General features: G+C 33.7%; 1 protein-coding gene across 1 annotated transcript in view; it reads right to left on the reverse strand.

The window, feature by feature from the left end:
* The window catches only part of Smg5 (Smg5 nonsense mediated mRNA decay factor), a 126,174-nt gene that overhangs the window by 97,941 nt on the left and 9,220 nt on the right, over positions 1-19,013 (reverse strand). The window contains exons 2-4 of the mRNA XM_075371220.1: positions 14,324-14,417; positions 11,822-11,950; positions 2,977-3,148 (exon numbers count right to left, since the gene is read on the reverse strand). Coding sequence (XP_075227335.1) covers positions 2,977-3,148; positions 11,822-11,950; positions 14,324-14,417 — 395 coding nt within the window. The remainder of the gene's footprint in view (positions 1-2,976; positions 3,149-11,821; positions 11,951-14,323; positions 14,418-19,013) is intronic.

Below are 19,013 nucleotides of genomic sequence, written 5' to 3' on the forward strand. Positions count from 1 at the left end.
AGAATCAGAAATGCAAACTGGTAACTATGACCGTCTCTGGAGAGTGCGCGAAATATTTGAAATTGCACGTCAGAAATCTCGTGAACTCTGTAATCCACGACAACAAATCGTAGTTGATGAGGTTTTATGCGCCTACAAGGGTAGAGTCTTGTTTCGGCAGTATATACCTAGTAAATGAAAGCGCTTTGGGATAAAGGTTTACAGACTTTGCGATAATTCTGGGTACACATTCGATATGAGTGTATATCTCGGGAGACAACGAGAGGAACTAAATGTAAACGAAACGATTACTGAACGTACAGTTATCAATCTAATTGCAGGTTATGAAAATTGTGGATATCATTTGTATATGGACAATTTTTTTTCATCCCTGCAATTATATAGACGACTGAAAGATGTGGGAATTCTAGCTTGTGGAACAGCTCGATCCAATCGTGCTGGAATGCCAGCTGAATTCACACGAAACAGACGTAAACAATTAGGTTTGACCAGACCCGGTTAGCCTGTCGTACGACACTGGATGGAATATCTTGTATTCTATTCAATGACAAGCGAATGGTAACACTTCTGTCTTCTATTCATGGGCCTGCTGAAGAGGGTAAATACAGTGTAACAATTCGCGGTACAGAAAATGTCGTTAGACCTGTAATGATTGTAGATTACAATAATTACATGGGGGCTGTTGATCTATCTGATCGTCTGTCTTCAAGCTATTACTTACATAGGCGCATGACAAAATGGATGAAAAAACTTTTTTCCACATTTTTGATATGCTCCTTGTCAATGCTTATACGGCTTACAAGTCAGTCAATAAGATGGAGAAGAACCAATCCTTCAGATGGTTTCGAAATGAGGTTTTGAAAGGGCTTGTTTCATCATCTCCTACAGGATTTTCTGCACGAGGATCTTATGTAAGAAATCGTGAATTGTTACGTCTTGAAAGTTGTGAAGCAAGACATTTTCCTAAACGTGAGGGAACAAACAGTTTTAGACAATGCGTTGTGTGCTGGGCAAACGGCATTCGGGTAAGATCAGTCTGGAGGTGTGTGGCTTGTGAGGTACCACTCTGTATAGACGGATGCTTTCTCGTATATCACACACGCCAAAATATCACCAACTAGGGGTAAGTGCTTTTTATTTATAAGTTTATTACTTCATTTAATTGTTTAGGTTATTTATTATTTGTCATCTATTTCGTTCTTTTGTTTTTTTGGGGAATCTCCTATACAGCGATTTTTTTATGTGTTGGTGTAAAAACTAGTGCGCGCTCGTAATTTCTTATTTATATATTATATATATAATATATATTACGATTTTATATACATAGTAACATAAAAAATACCTGTTGTTTGTACCGAATAGCTTGTAATTACTGGGGTAATTATTATGCGTTTCATGAACACTATTGTACCCCCCTCGGCGTGTAACAGCAATACTCTGTTGTAAAAAAAATTTTTTCACGTAATAAATGCTCTTAGGAAGTCTTATAATTTTTAAAATAAATTTAACATTATATGTAATGCTAAGAAAAAATAAATAACTATAACAATTTCTCGAAACTGATATGCTAATTAATCTGTGATTTATGACACGGGTTTTTCATCATATTTTGCCCAACTTTTAACCGATTTTCTTGAAAGTATTTTTTTTTAAATCAGCAAACTATGTTTCATAAACACAAATAAAAAAAAAAAAAAAATTTTGCTAATAAAAAACGCGGTAGAAATGCGCAAAAAAAAATTATGCAATTAAATTATTGTAATTTTTGTACGGTTTCAATTTTTTTGTTGTTACAGGCATAAAAAATATCCAATTGTAAGGTTTTTTTTTTTGTCAGAATCTGTTAAATCTCGTTAATATACTGCAATTTTTTGAAATTTTTTTCACAAGAGGGTAGCATAAGACTATGAAGGGAAGGAATCAGATACCAACATATTTTTGCGGAGCGCTAAGAAGCGTGGAGCATTGTGATGGGAAAAGGTTAAATGGGGAAAATTTGTCTTTGTTAATTATAATAGATTTGATTTTTTGTAAAGGGAGAAGTTATAAGGGAATTTAATTTTTAAGATGAGCGAGATCAATAAATGTGTTAATTTTTTTCAGTATAATATTTATGTTTAGTATAAATAAAGAGAATAAATTTAAAATTACAGTTTGTGGTATCTAAAAGGAATACTGAAACTAGTTTGTTTGTAATAGTCTTTGCTTAATTTGTAACTCAAAAGTACAGGTTATACTTGTAAAGGCATTGTTATTTCTGTTATTCCACTCACAATTGATCAAGCTGCTGGTATTTAGGTTTTGTTTTGTTTTGTTTTACAAAGAAAATGGTATTTTTGTAATATTTTTTTTTAAATGTAAATAAAGATTATAATTATTTATGAGTACTGAAATGTAATGAATCTTTTTTTAATAAGTTAACCCATCAAACACTTTTTTTTTTGAGAGCATGTGCTTCTGTCAGTCAGGCAGTTTATAAGTCCACAAATGAAATAGAAATTCTCCTTTGATTTTTTTAAAAATTAAATGCTACACTGAAAATATTGGTTTAATGAATCAGTAAGTAAAAATTCATTACTAATAATTCTTTTAATTTTACTTTTGATGTAATCTAAAAGTTGTAACCCAGAAGCAATATTTCTATTACATTATCACGACTTATTATGATAGTTATTATTATTATAATGCAAGTCCTACAATACAAATTAACATATTTGCAGTGAAACAAATAGCCAGTGGGAACACTGTAAGAGAACCTTCACCATTAAATTATTTATTACAATTCAAATTTAACTAATAAACTGATTCAAAGAATAGTATTAAAAGAGTTATTTAAAAGAACACAGTTTAATATTTTTCTAAATAATAAGCATCTTTGTCTGATATAAATTTAAACGTATAAAATATTTATTTCTAATAAAAAGGGAGATTAAGAAAATATTATGAAAATTAAAAAATGCAATGAAAACTTAAAACCTTTTTTCAGCCCTTCATCAAGCTGTAACACAGGATTATCGATTATTCCTCTAAGATCAAGGCCACAATCAAATTGCAGTCTAGATAACAAATGGTGGTACTGTCCAATTCCAGCTAGTACATGGTGATGAACTAATGCTGCTTCATCAGGCATCCAACCCATACTGCTTCCCTGCAAATAAAAATAAAATGGTTTAAATGAACTAACAAAAAAACATGCACATATAATATAAAAAAAAAAAATAATAAGCTATACCAACCAATAAATAAATTAACCCATTGAATCTTTGAATGTGCATGTACAAGGTGTTAACTTTCAGTTTAAAAATCCAATTAACATTTTTTTTTTTTTAGGACGAAAACCCTTTTGAATTAACATCACTTAGACACAATATATTTGTTGTAAATAACTAACTGTTAAAAACTGATAATTAAAATTAATTAAAAACTAAAACCCAGCAACGTAAAAATAATCTTAAAAGGAAAAAAACTGTAGCATATGCTAAAAGTAAAATAATAACAAAGAGTTATTTCAAACTATTTATCTCAAGTAAGATAATAAAATTACTATCTGCTTTACAGCAAATGGCATAGATAGCTGAAACATACTATAGTAATTCAAATATTTGAACAAAAATAGACAACCCTAAGAAATTGTAAAATATAAGATTACTTTGTTTTATCCCCTAGAATAGTTTGCATGTTAGCCCCTAGTTTAAATTTTTGATGCAATGCTGCATTAACATACAATCCACAAGGATGTGGTAAACTGATAGTTGGCAGTTGTAGCAAGCACAAAGGGTACATCTGTTTGCATCATCAGATATCCATGAGTGAGCCTAGTGTGGCCTATTCACAAACAACAAATAATAACCTCATCTTGATGGTTATTTCTGCATGAGGAGCTCCATGGTGATACAGTGTTCTTAATATGATGAAGTTTATTGTAGCATCTCATTCACTTTGCCACTCATCATAAACCAACACCCACTTAAGAACAGACAAGATCGTTCAAAACATAATTGGTCAAAGCTGTGATTTCTGGAAACAAGCCTCTTTGCCGTATTATCAGCACACTCATTGTCCGAAATTCCAATATAACTTGGAATCCAGCAGAAGCTCACCGGTTATTAAGTCTAGTCATTTACAAAATAACACACTGAATCTCATAGACAACAAGGTGACTGGAGTACACGTCAGTAACTGCCTGTAAGGCACTCATGGAATCAGAGTAAATAAGTAAATGTTGAGATGTTGGGCTAATTATATTTAAGGCCTTATTAATAGCAAAACAGCTCGGTGATGAAAATATTGGTGAAGCTGGGTGGGAGGCCAAACATGTACGTTCTGTTCCCAACCACAAAAGCACAACCAACACAATTAAAGTTTTTAGAGCCATCTGTATAAACTGTACAGGGTTGTTAGTAATATTTTATTTGAAAATTTCACGATTTTTAAGACATTTAAAAGAAAATATTCCATGATTTTCCAGATATATATTTATAACGAAAAGAGACTTAATTTAAAGAAAATTATAAATCAATAATTTGGTGTTGTTTATGTACATATTTTATTCTGAAAATAACAAAATTTATTATAACTAACAGTAAAAATATATAAAATATAAAGAATAATACAGTATTCTGTTGATTTTTAGTTAAATAAAATTATTTTGAAATTAAAGATATTTCTTGATCAATTAAATTTAACTTTTATTGAAATCTTCCATAATTTTTCTTTTTTTTTGCTTCTAATTCTTGGGCAATAGTTTGATCCTTTTATCTTCTTTTTCTTTTTCTAATGATTCTTTTTGATTTTTTAATGACTTTATATCGCGCGTAAGCATTTCTTGCACTTTGAATCATCCTTATATTAATATTTTAAATTCCATCTGCAGCCTTTATTGCACTGTAAAATCATCTCATGTTGACTAGCAAAGTTTCAGTTTGATTTTCAATGACACACTGCTTATTAACAGAGAAACCTCTTTCAATCTGAGAGTTTCCGTGAAAAATCAAGAGTGTCATTTGAATAACTAATCTTAATGCCTTGAATTCATTTATATCATTCCTGAGTACAACACAACAAAATTCATCCAGTCTTGATGTTTTGTCCTTCAAGAACTTTTGGGTATTTTCTTTAAAACTAATATTGCCTATAATGTTTTTAAAATTGGTGTCAACATTTTCATTCTCAACACTAGTCAAGTGTTTTTTTTCCATAAAAATTTCAATAGCGCTTTTTAAGAGAGACAAATAGACTTTTTCATTACTTATTATAATATTTGGATCACAAAAGCTTGCTGCCTTAACAACCTTATATTTAATAACAGATTTTTCTATTATTTTTTCCACAAAATTCCTAAAAATAAAAACAGTCTTTTAAATAATAAAATATCTTTACGATTAATATTTTTATTTATTTTTTCAACTCCAATTGAGTACTATAACCTATATTTATTTAATTGATGGGTATAAAATTATCATTTAGTTTGAGTCAATTTTTGAGATTACTGAACTTTCGATCACTTCTCTTTTAATGAATCTACTCCATTAGGTTTACAAGAATGTTGTTCAATTCAGTATACAAATACAGGGAACATAGGCTCATCAGTTTCGAATTTTCATAAAAAGAGCTGTACCTCATTAGCTAAAACAATAAAAAAGCACAATTTTGCTTCAATTTATCTACTAAATGATTTCCATAATTTTAAAACTATTTGATGTAATTTTTCTTTTTTTACACTTTCTAAATATTGCTTAAGGTTAGGTATGATAAGTTTTGCACGTTGGGGGACTCGTATATTTTCAACACATTTTGTTGAACAAAATTCTAAAGGAAATATTGTAGAACTAGTAAACTCGGTATAATCTGATTTTCATGCAGAAGAATTATTGAAAACATTATAGATTGCTCTAAGAAACTGTCAATATATACTGTCTTGAAACCATTGTGAACAGTATGAATACCACAGCTTCCAGTATCAGATAAATTAAAATGTTCACCTTGTTCATCTTTCAAATCTTTTGTCAACTGATTTAGAAATTTAAAATTAATATTTGGCCCATCAATTGCTATGTTAATTTATTTAAATCAATACCTTTTAATTGGCTTTTAAATCCATTAGTAAGATCAGAGGTTTTGGTATGTCCAAGGAACGCTGAACCAATATAGCGTGTTTCTGGGCTATGCGATAGTTTAGACCAAAATCTTACCCTTGTATCTTGCTGCTCTTTCTGAGATATTGAATTTAAGACTCGTCGAAGCTTACGCAAAAATGATGGCTATCTCTAATTTCATCTAGCAATTTACTTTGAAAATAAGGACCTAAACCATATGTTATGGTGTAAGCTATTTTAGTACGTGATAATTTCATCGCTGCAGCAATCTCAGAATTGGGAAACATCAACTTCATAACATCTACTGATTTTCCAGCAGCTGATTGGGTTAAATGGTTATAAAGTGTTAAAGCAACAAATAATTTCAGCTTTTGTTGTTTCATTCCTGGGTGTACAAAATGACACAGTCAAAGTTTTGGTATTATTTTGAGTTAATTCTGTCTTATTAGTAACATTTTTGGTTAAATTTAATTCTGCATTAACAACATTTTCTGCTGGTATCTCTTTTTGTTGAGGATTAAAAGCTTCATTAGAGAAAAAAATTCTTTGATTAATTGTATTTAGTATAGCTTTTTATGTTTTAAACTCTTTTTATGACTAATTATTGCATGTTTTGTCATATTACTCAAAGAAAAAGATTTTTTGCAATATTTGCAAAAAGTATCATAAATACTTTTATCACACTTATCAAGCCAAGGTTTGTACTCTTTATTTTCAAGCCATAATGGATTGAACTTAGTTTTAGCCATGGTTTCTGCAATGCATTATTATTTGAATAATATATATTATTTTGTATAATTTTCATTAATAGATAAAAAAAATTAATTTAACTTTCATAATTTTTGACACGCGGATAAAAAAGCATGAAAATATTAGCTGTTAGGCTTATTTAACTCTCATTATGTGTGGAGATGATTGTGTTGTGATTTGTATAAACAAATCACAACAAAGTTATTTATGCAACAAGGGCGTGAAGTAACTTTTCATGCACAAGCTTAATTCTGCGCACGAGCCTACTAAGTTCATGCACAAGTTTAATTCTGCGCACGAGCCTACTAAGTTCACGCACATGTTATATACATAACTTTTTATAATTTTGTGCGCAAAAGTATGACAGATAATTGCATTTAAATAAAATTATAGAGAGTCAAAATACTTCAAACTTTTGAATAAAATTTAAATTGATATATAAATTGCTTAACTTGTAATGAGTTTTAATTAAAGGTAGTGAGTGACATGTACAAGAAAAATGTTAATGTGTAAAAATATTACTTCTGTACAATACTTCTGAACACTAATGCCAGAAAGTGGAGTTCTGCCACTGGGCACAATAATCAGAAGTACTACTTTTGCGAACGTGATTATAAAAAGATATTTTAAAATTTCCAGAAACTTCTCAAATTTTCATGATTTTCAGACCCAAATGAAATCCCATGAGTTACCAGGTTTTCCAGACTTTCCAGTCATGCAAACAACCCTGCTGTAACATCAGGATTCAGGTTATTTATAATAAAATTTATTTAAAAATAACCAAATCTGTGTTCTTTTTATTATACTGACAAAGATCAAAGCATTAATTAATGAGAGAAGGCTGCCAAGGGGAGGCAATAACATGGAGCAACAGTAAGAACTGGAGGTAATTATATATTTAGAGCTGAGAAAAGGTGCTGTGCTCTGATGTGGAGCAGTAGATCTCACCTGTTCCTGGTATTGATTAACATGCTGGTTAGAGAATATCACATCATAGGTTGAACGAGGTTAAGCTTTAATCCAAGTGCATATCATTTGCTTCAGTCTAATCCAGAGAAATGGCTCACCCACAGTCCACAGGGCTTCAGCAAAAAGCACTCGTAACAAGACAGATGAATGAATGATGGACTGTATCGAGCATCTTTATAACGGTGGCCTGCACCAATGAATAAGCTACGCAGCTTTAGTCAAGCGGGAATGGACAAGAGCTCAATAAAAGTGCAATATGTAGAAATGTATGTATGTAGAAAATGAAAGTGTAGTTTGATTTGACATCTTGATTAGGATCACAAAAACATTGACTTTTAAAAAAATTATAAAACAATATTTATTAATAGGGCTTATAATAGAGAAAAATTAAGAGCGATACCCATACACTACATGCAATCCAATAACACTTAAGATCTACTTCCTTGGCATGGATCCAACGAGCAGTGAGGAAAGAAAGGATTAAGGGATAGGAATTTTATTTTATCATCCACATGTCCGAGTTTTGGAGATATAAAAAATGTAACAGTTATCACCACAATGATGGCAGTGAACAGACTTTAAACATTGGACACGGATAGGATGGATCAACTGCACGGCAAAAATAAGAGAATTTGAAGAACAGTGCTACAGATACTGGGGCATAGGGCATGTGTTGGCGAACTGTAGAGGGATGGATAGATCCCAGTTATGTTTTAATTGCGGGAAGACTGAACACAGAAGGGCACAGTGTGAAGAGCCATCAGTATGCACTTTTTGTGGTAAGGGGTCCACAGGTCATTGGCATATAAGGCACCAAAATGAAGTTCTTACAATTCAACATGAATAGAAGTACATCGGTGATGTACCTCTGCTGGGAGGTGGCGGATGTAATACTAATGTTGGCACCAAACGTCTCAAGGGTGGCGGGGGAAATATGGAAAGTAGACCAGCTAACGGATGCAGCGATAATATTCCTGGCTGCCAATAGAACGACAGCTCCAAGTGGATTGGCAGAGGGCTTTGTGTGGGCTGACCTAGGTGGAGTGGTAGTATTTTCCTGCTATCACTCCTCGAACACAAGCATAGAGAATTTTGTAACATTTCTTGATGAGTTAGACAAAGAAATTGAGAGGCATAGAGAAAGGAGTATATTATTGGAGGAAACTTTAATGTAAAGTCTCCCAAATTCTCAGGAGGAGCAAGCAACGTGCAAGGTCTATACCCTAGTGATAAGATCAATGCATGGGGTCTGGTGTGTGGTGGAGAGGAAGCGACGTTTGAGCGGAGGGAGTCTCAATCATATATACAGTTGGCGTTTGTGACAGAAGAACATATTAGTTTCTCTCAAGGTTAGAAGGTAATGGACTTAGAGAGCCACTCTGATCATTTGTTTATTACATTTGATATGAGTGCGAAGGTAGGACAAGAGAAGAATCAGAGGGTAGTAATATCCAAACGATGCTGTGCACAGTTTGCCAGAAGGATACAACCTAGACTTGTAGGAGTGAACTTGCCAGAGGAGCTGACAGAAGTAGTATCTGATGTATGTTTATGGTCCAGAGTTGGAGTACACATACTAGTGAGATGTCACGTGTATTGGTGGAACCAAGAGTTAAATCAATTGCACCAAGCAATCCTGGATGTTAAGGAGGGTCTTTCAGTGAGAGTTTAGAAGGAATGATCAAGAATGTAGTAGAGAGGAACAAAAGAATTATACGAAAGCCAGAGATGTATATAGAACAGCGATTAAGAAAGCCAAAAGGAATAGCTGGAAGGACTTATGTGAGAGCATGGATCAAGACCCCTGGGGAAGAGGTTTCCTGTTAGTGACCGGAAGGCTGGGCTACAGGCTTCCTGCAGTGACTGAGGAACGGGTGCGAGACTGCATTAAGAGTTTTGCTTCTGATGCAGCAAGAGCCAGAAAGGGAAGAAATAGCAGTGGATAAAATAAATTTGAAATGCACAACCTGATAAGTGCGGCAAAGAAAATGAAACTGCATAAGAACCTGGGTCTGGACAGCATCCCTGTGGAGATCTTCTGGATCCTAGTGGAGGTAGCCCCAAAGAAGTACTTGATGTGATGAATAATATGTTGAGCAATAAACATATTCCCGAAAGCTGGAAGGAAGCACAACTGTTGCTGATTAAAAAACCCGGCACAGAAAAAGCACCTGAGTTCTATAAACCATTGCAAGCCATGTCATTCATCGTTGACATGGCTTGTCATTCAAGGTGGGACACGTCAAGTAAGGGTAGTTGGACGTACCAGCTGATAATAGAAGTAGGTCCATGGGTTGGGAGAGGATTCGGCGAGCTAAATCTTTGATTCACCCAATTCCTGACCGGCCGTGGTATGTTCAGAGTATACCTGCATAATAGGAGGAGGGCAGAAGATGACACCTGCCCTTATGGTGGCAAAAGAGATACTCCGGAGCATGTTGCCTTCGAGTGCTGGAGGTGGATCGTGCAAGGGGAAGACAGGAAGGCTCTAAACACATAGAATATAGTAATCTACAATGCTCACAAGACCAAAAAACTTTGATAATATCAAAATATATAACAGGGATATTGAGGGAGAAAAAGCAGGAAGTGAGGGGAGGATAGACAGCCAGCTATAGTGTCGCGATTTGTCTGTACTTGCATGGATGGACAGCGGTGATGAAACAGTGGGACTCTTGAAACCCTGAGCTGTTAAGACAGAGTCCCGGCAGGGGTTTTCCTGTTTGAGGTAGGTGCAAAGGACAGACCCGGCTTCCAGGGTGGGACAACTGGGGTTTGGAGGCAAAAGCAACCCTCAGGGTCATGTTTATGTTTAAGTGTGGGTCTAGCCCTGGGAGGAAGGGGCAAAAAGGAATAGGAATAAGAGTATATTAGTCCCAATATCCAAGTATTGAATGTTCATCCTACCCAGAATTCCTAGGGAGATGTCATTTTGTGATGGACCAGCTCAAATGCAACAGAGGCTGCTTATCCCTTAGATACTAAACAGTTAAGTTAGGATAAGGGTTTGCTCTACTGCCCACCCTCAGAATTGAGATGGGTGGAAGATTCCAACCAATCATTCTATCAGATCCTCACTGATGGGGAAATTATAACATATTTCCTAATATTAACTATAAAATATCTGAATTTTCATAAGAAAGCTTTTTCAAACATAGAAAGTTAATTTTTTTAATAGAAAATTGTTTAAGTATATTACAGGACTCTGGAAGAATCAGTCTGTACTAAAAACTCTAATTCTTAATACATTTTCAATATTTTGATCACATCACAATCTGTGAACCAATTATGTGAAATGGTCAGTAACAATGTGTAGCAAGAGACTGTGCATCTAGTTAGTGCAGTATAATCAAAACCAAAAATTAATAAATAAAAATAAAATATTATTGTTAAAAATAATTTTTTTAAATATCATGCTGTCCAAGAAGGTAAACTTTTTTATTTTAAATAAATTATCCATTTCATTATCCATGACTAATTGAATTACTGTAAAACGTATTCAAAGGTGGTTCCAAGACAATTGACTCAAAATCACAGTCATTCAAATTCATGTTTATAAAGATATTAAACAATGATTTTAAGAAGGTAATAATTTTTTTAGATTACATAATTTGTAATATAACTTGGATTCATCATTTTGAGCTACCAGTTTAGGAACAATGAGTGGATGAAGAATGGCTAGACAGCAAGGTAACAATTAATTACTACTGGAAGTTCATAGAAAGAAGGGAAAAGTGCCTAAACATAATGGGAATTATGTCAAAAGGGATTCAATTATCATTGAATAAATAATAATTTTTCTTGACATCTGTCTCTCATTATTGAACAATCTTAGATTAACATTTTTGTTCAAGACCAAACATACACTACAGTTGTCTTTTTGTTCAAGATCAAAATAAACAAAAGAATAAGTCAAGTAAACAACCTAAAAAAATAAATTTTCTTTCTAGAATGCATTTTTATTTGATATATGCGTATGTATGTATATATATATATATAAAAATTACCTTTCTTAGTCGTTTAGCAGTTGAAATAACTTCATAATAACCTTTCCTCCATAATAATTCCTCCGCTTTACGTCCATATCCTGACTTGTCACAAAATATTAACCGTTCACAACAATCCCTTAATCTCACCTGCAAAGAAAACAGAATATCAATAAGTAAAAAACTCACTTATTTAACAGCCCATACATTTTTATCATCATGCAACTGTCACACTAAAAAAATTAAATAGACATTGGCTCCATTTATTTTCAGGTTTTATATAAATGAAACCAAATCAGGAAAACTGATGTGAATACAAGATTTATGAGCAAACTCAAGGGAAAATTCTTAGGGAGATTTGAAAATTCAAGTATTTCACATAATAAAAGAATGGTTAACTGTGTGCTTGGGAAGGATTTTTCTCAAAAAATATTTTCTTGGGACATGGATTTGCATCCTCATCTTTAAGACCTAGTGTACTTCCTAATTTATTCAGTAAATTCCAGAAAAATGGGGTTCAGTAAAATTTTCTCAACAACTTTCTTAAAGCCGATCCTACTTATTTTGTTACAAATATCTTTAAGTCTCTTCCCTAACCTTGATATTTATGGTTAAATTATGATAAAGAAACTAAGAAACTGATCTACCGATACCAAGGTAACAATTCAATACTACTGGAATAAGAAAGTTCATAGAAAGAAGGGACAAGTGCCTAAATATAATGGGGATTATGGTCAAAAGGGATTCAATTATCATTGAATAAATAATAAATTTTCTAGACATCTGTCTCTCATTATTGAGAGACAATCACATTAGGACCTAATGTGATAGGTCCTTAACATCTCATTACACAATGCTCATTGTGCGTGCACACACAAATTTCTGGCAATTTATTTCACAAGCTTAAAATGCTACATTTTGGAAAGTATTTATTAGAATTTTCTGTTCAAGTATACTTAAGACTTATCCACTAAAATGTCTTATTTACTAATGTTTTAGTAAATCTGTAAGATTGACTTATAGTCTTTACTGTAATGTCACATCACAGCTTGTACAAAAAAAACTCCACAAATGCTTCAAATATAGTTAGCCGATTAGAAATTAACATTATTCATACCTCCCAAACCTGGAATTACCTGACTGTGGGTAATAAATTCCAACAACTATTACAATCATAAACCTTTATGAAGCAGTATAACAAGCATTTTCAATCATAGCAACCAAACAATCATAAAATATATATGACTTTATCCAACAAACTCTTTTCTCAAAGTATAATTAACAATTCTAAGGGCATTATGAAGTATATCCAGAAAGTGAGTTGTTTAATATTTTAGTAAGGGATTGATTTCATTCTTATTTGTTTGTCTAGATAGTATGCTTCTTAAGTGTTTATAATGTTTAAGAAACTGAGACACACCCGCCATGTGTGAAATTCAGTCTGTGATCTTTTTCTTAAATACAAGAAATATTAACCTGATTGAAATTTATCCTCGGATTTGTGACACTTATGGAAGAAACGCAATGAGTAAATTCCATGTGAATATTTGTGTAACTATTTAATGAAGGACATGATAATAACGGCAACCATCATTAATTATTGATGATTTGGTGGGTGCGATTGATGACAAGATTAAAGAGAACAGATGTCCATCACATTTCTTCGTATGATTTTTCAGAAATTTTTTGAGTGTTTCTGCATGAAATTGCGTCTGAAAAATGGAATTAATAGAAATTGTTTGCAAGCTGAATATTTAAGATGCTAATGGAAAATCACAAATTGAAATAATTGGGTCAGCATTGGAATCTTTTGCTTGGTACACGACTTCTTGTAACATTAATCACTGCAGATGAGACATGGGTGGGTGTCATGTAACACCGGAAATGAAACTACCTATGTAATGGTGACACACTTCATCAACCAGGAAGACAATTTGCAAGCCTCTGTTTTTCAGTAGGAGGATCATATGCACAGTGTTTTGAAACAAAAAAAAAGTTTTGCTTGTTGGTTTTTTGCCTCTGAGTTTTACAATTGATAGAAAAAATTACTGAAAATTGCTGAAAAAATGTGACATGCAATCCAGATGTCGCTTGCACAGCTGGGGTATTGTGTTTATTTACAAAACAGTTCCATGACATCTACAAGGTTAAACAATTCTTAGCATACAGCAACATACAATGAAGCTCTCTCTCTCTCTCTCTCTCTCTATATATATATATATATATATATATATATATATATATATAAAACTTCTGGTCCCCTGGCTATAAGTGCCTCAACAAAAGTAGGAACTACGAAGAAACATAGAGCAAGATTTGTACTTCAAACAGTAATAAATATTTCATGCAAGTATGTTCTTAATCTCTTTTAATAGCTCTTTAGAATTTATTTTTTGAATAATCTTTTGTATGTATACCATAGCATTTCAAGATGTCTTATTACATCACAAATAAGTACATATGAAATCTAAAAAATGCTTAATATGTAGACATCACGAAAATTAATAAAAGAGAAATACCAACCCGTTGGGTATCAGCAACCCGTGTAAAAAGATTACCCACATTGTTTGCTCTTGCTCGGATATCATCGAGATTGTGTACTGCATCTGAGATGTTCCTAAAATAAATAAAATGAAAAATCCTATTATATCATTATTAGTGTAAAATTTAAAAATAAATTAATCTAAATATTAGCAAAAAGTAAGAGTTAATAGAAATTATACTATTTTATTTAAAAAGAAATTTCTTAACACAAAAGAAGAAAATCATCAAAAACTAGACACTTTTGGAGAAAATTGGTTAAACGTAGGCAAATATGAGAATAAGATTAAATTCACACTCGCTTAGTATTACATTTTATATCAAACTAATTCCCTATCCAAGGGCAGTTTCATCACAAACTCTTCCAAAATAAATTATTTTTACAACTATTATATGCAACCTCATACACTGTACAATTAAAGGAAAAATTATATAAAAGGTGAAATTATAAGTAATGAAAAACTGTAATTAAAATTCAAATGCTTTTATTTGCATTTTATTGAAAAAGGGATAAGAACAGAAATCTGCACTCAAATGAGAAAATCGTTACTTGAATTTCATTCAAAGAAATAATTTTTGAGTTAATTTATTATTCAAATGATTTCAGAATTTAACTTAATGCAAAAACTTCTTGTAATGAACATTCCATGAATTCTTCCTTTTATCTTCTATCTTGAGGAGTTTTGTTGAATCTTTCTACAGAAACTATATCTGTTGTATGGAAGAAATCACTTCATCATGTGGTATTACTTTAGGAATGCAAGATAATGACATTACATATACATTATATGATGATCTTTCAGATATTTCGAAAAAAAAATTTGTTTAGTTGATCACTTTATAGTTTATAATTTTTGTTTAGTTTGTTTGTTTAGGACTAGCTCCTACAATCCAGAATCACAGATTTAAATTAATCAACTAAGTAATTAACCAATTAGTTACCAATACTGAGTTGAAACAATGTATATAATCCACTATTCTACAACAGAAAGGAGTATTAGCTGCATTCCATCAATCACAATCTCTCTTACGGCTGAAACACATGTAAGTACCTGGAGTTCAAGAAGTACCAATCACAATTGTTTTCTCTGACAGAAGTAATGGTACTTCAGGAGTAATCATGGAACATCCAGTCCCTGTTGTGAACAGAGTAAGTGGCTGAATATCACTTGTTTTCTGGTGAGATTGACATGATATGAAAAAAACATATATTTGGCTCAGTGGAAAGCATTTCACTCTTCCATTTCCAAATATGTAAAGTACGAGATGCTTGTTACTCCTGAGAATGATTATCATTTTCTTGAGCGACTTAAATTATTCATGTCAGGTCACTTATAATCATAATAGTTATGGTACTTTACAAACTATCAATTGGAAAATCCTTAAGTGCTTTGAACATTCCTTTTACATTTCAATATTTTATAAAATGCTTCCTCCTCTATGAATCATGAGACCTTGCCGTTGGTGAGGGGGCTTGAGTGCTCAGGGATACAGAGTAGCTGGACCGAAGGTGCAACCATATCGAAGAGGTATCTGTTGAGAGCCAGACTAAGGAATGATTCCTGAAAGAGGGCTAGTCGTTAGGGGCGTGAGTCACAATGACTTAAACGGCCATATCAACATCACTCAGTCCTCTGAGTACTGCGCAGCTGAAAGCAATGGAAAACTACAGCTGTTTTTTTTCCAAGAAAATGTGGCTCTCTGCATTTTCACATCACAATAATGGAGGCGCCTTCCTTGGTAAAATAGTCCCCCGTTCGGATCTCCGGGTGGGGACTACTAAGGAAGGGGTCACCAGAAAACTAAAAAATAACATTCTACGAGTCGGAGCGTGGAATGTTAGAAGCTTAAAAAAGACTGGTAGGGTAGAAAATTTAAAAAGGGAAATGGATAGGGTAAATGTCGATATAGTAGGAATTAGTGAGGTTCGGTGGGAAGAGGAAGTGACTTTTGGTCAGGTGATGTTAGAGTAATTAACTCAGCGTCAAATAATGGGCAGGCAGGAGTAGGTTTTGTGATGAACAAGAAGATAGGGAGGAGAGTGGAGTATTTCAAGACGCATAGCGATAGAATCATTGTAATAAGGATAAAATCAAAACCTAAACCGACAACGATTGTTAACGTCTATATGCCTACAAGCGCCCATGATGATGATGAGGTAGAGTGTGTATACGAAGAGATTGATGAAGCAATTAAACACGTAAAAGGAGATGAAAATTTAATAATAGTTGGAGATTGGAATGCAAGCATTGGAAAAGGCAAGGAAGGAAATATAGTGGGTAAATACGGGCTGGGCAAAAGGAATGAAAGAGGGGACCGACTTATAGAGTTTTGCACGAAGTATAATTTAGTAATTGCCAACACCCAATTTTAAAATCATAATAGAAGAATATACACTTGGAAAAAGCCAGGCGATACTGCAAGGTATCAGATAGATTATATCATGGTTAAGCAAAGATTTAGAAATCAACTCGTTGACTGCAAAACTTACCCTGGAGCAGACATTGATAGCGACCATAAATTTGGTGATAATGAAATGTAGATTGGGGTTTAAAAACCTGAAGAAAAAAGGTGTAAAGAAGATTTTTGAGGAGGACATCGCAAGAGGTCTGAGTAAAAAAGATAAGGTAGAAAATGTAGAAGAAGAATGGGAGAATGTTAAAAAGGAAATTCTTAAATCAGCAGAAGCAAACTTAGGCGGAATAAAGAGAACTGGTAGAAAAACAGGCTGTGTCATACGCCTTTTTTATATCGAAGAAGATAGCGACGAGGTGCTGGCGATTGAGGAAAGCGTTTTGTATGGCTATTTCTAGTGACACTAGATGGTCAATGGAAGATTGTCCTTGTCGGAAACCACACAGTTCTGGAGATAGAAAGCCATGTTTCTCCAAGTACCATGTAAGCCTGCGGTTTACCATTCTCTCCATTATTTTACACAAAACGCTTGTTAATGAAATAGGGCGGTAGCTTGAGGGGTTGGTTTTGTCTTTACCAGGTTTTAGTACTGGTATAATAAATGCTTCTGACCAGCCGGGTGGGAAGACTTGTTCGGAAAATAAACCGTTGAAAATATTCAAAAGTTGTTGTAGTGCTGAATTAGGAAGGTGTGAAAGCATGGAAAGGCGAATGTTGTCCGGTCCAGGGGAACTGTCCCGTGAGTTTTTAAGTGCATGTAACAATTCCTTAAATACGAATGGAGTGTTTAATTCACCAACCGAATCACCAATGTTTAACGATAATACTTCTATTTGTATCTTGTACCTTTGAAAATCGTTATTATATGATGAGGTAAGAGACACCGAGCGGAAAGATTTTGCTAGACTATTTGCCACTGCCGAAGGAGATGAAAGGAGATGAAATAAGACCGAGAATAGATTGTTTCGGTGATCCGAAAATTGCACGAATTTTCTTCCATACAGTAGATGTGGGAGTAGTGCGTGAGATAGTGCTCACGTATTTCGTCAATGAATTCCTCTTAGCGTTCAAGAATACCCGATGGCACACCGCTCTAGCCCTGCGGTATAAATTTAGATGTTCTGCTATAGGCCTACGATTAAATTTGCATAGTGCCTGCTGTCGATTCCTAATAGCATTTTTGCAATCATCGTTCCACCATGGAACGAAAGGACGTCTAGGATTACCCGATGTTTGTGGGATATATCTGTTGGCATTCTCAAGTATCATGGACGTAAAAGAGGAACATTGGTCGAGGATGTTCGCTCCATCGTCATACTGCAATTGGAATGCTTTATGGTATCCACTCCAATCTGCCTTTTCAACAATCCATCTCCGTGGCCTTCTTTTAATCTCGCAGTCTACACCGAAACCAATAATAATTGGTCTATGATCACTGCCGTGAAAGTCATCACAAACAGACCAATTAAAATGAGGGAGTAAATTCGGCGAGCATATGGAGAGATCAATGTTAGATACAGTACCAGATGATGACATGAATGTGTGTGATCCATGATTCAGTAGACAAAGGTCCAAGTCTTGTCTCACTCTGTTTATCATATTTCCTCGAGTGGAGCAGAAGATTGAGCCCCATGAAATATGATGGGCATTGAAGTCTCCTACTATTAACGATGGAGATGGTATTTGCGTGAGATTTGAGACATCTAGAGCACTGAACTCAGTGTTCGGTGAGAGATAGTGTAGAAGTTGCAGATATGCAATTTGAAGGGGATAGAGACCTTTACTGCAATAGCAGGAATGACAGTGGATAGTTGAATTCTTGTAGCCGACACCCCATTCTTCATGAAAATCGCCACTCCACCACTCTCCCTACTGTCTACTAGGCAGTCGTATCTTTCACAGAAGTATCCTCCGAGTGTAATTGGGTCATGTTGTAGAAGGTGAGTTTCTTGGAAACACATGATTAGTGGATCATGTGCGTGCGCCAGTACTCTAATGTCTTCAATGCGGGACTGAATACCTCGAACATTCCACTGAATAATGTTCATAAGTGTAAAAAAAATAAATAAAAAAATTAAATAATTAAATTTCAGAAATTATATAAAAATTAGCTGTACGTGATTCGGTTTTTATTTTTTGTATTTTTTTATTTTAAGGAACTCTGATACCCTAGTGTCGGGTGGTTCTTCAACCATATCCTCAAGTATATGAGGTGATGGTGAAGGAGATTTATTTGAGTGGGATGCTGCAGTTGACA

This window comes from Lycorma delicatula, chromosome 1 (genome assembly GCF_047948215.1).
Source record: "Lycorma delicatula isolate Av1 chromosome 1, ASM4794821v1, whole genome shotgun sequence".
NCBI classification, from domain to species: Eukaryota; Metazoa; Arthropoda; class Insecta; order Hemiptera; family Fulgoridae; genus Lycorma; species Lycorma delicatula.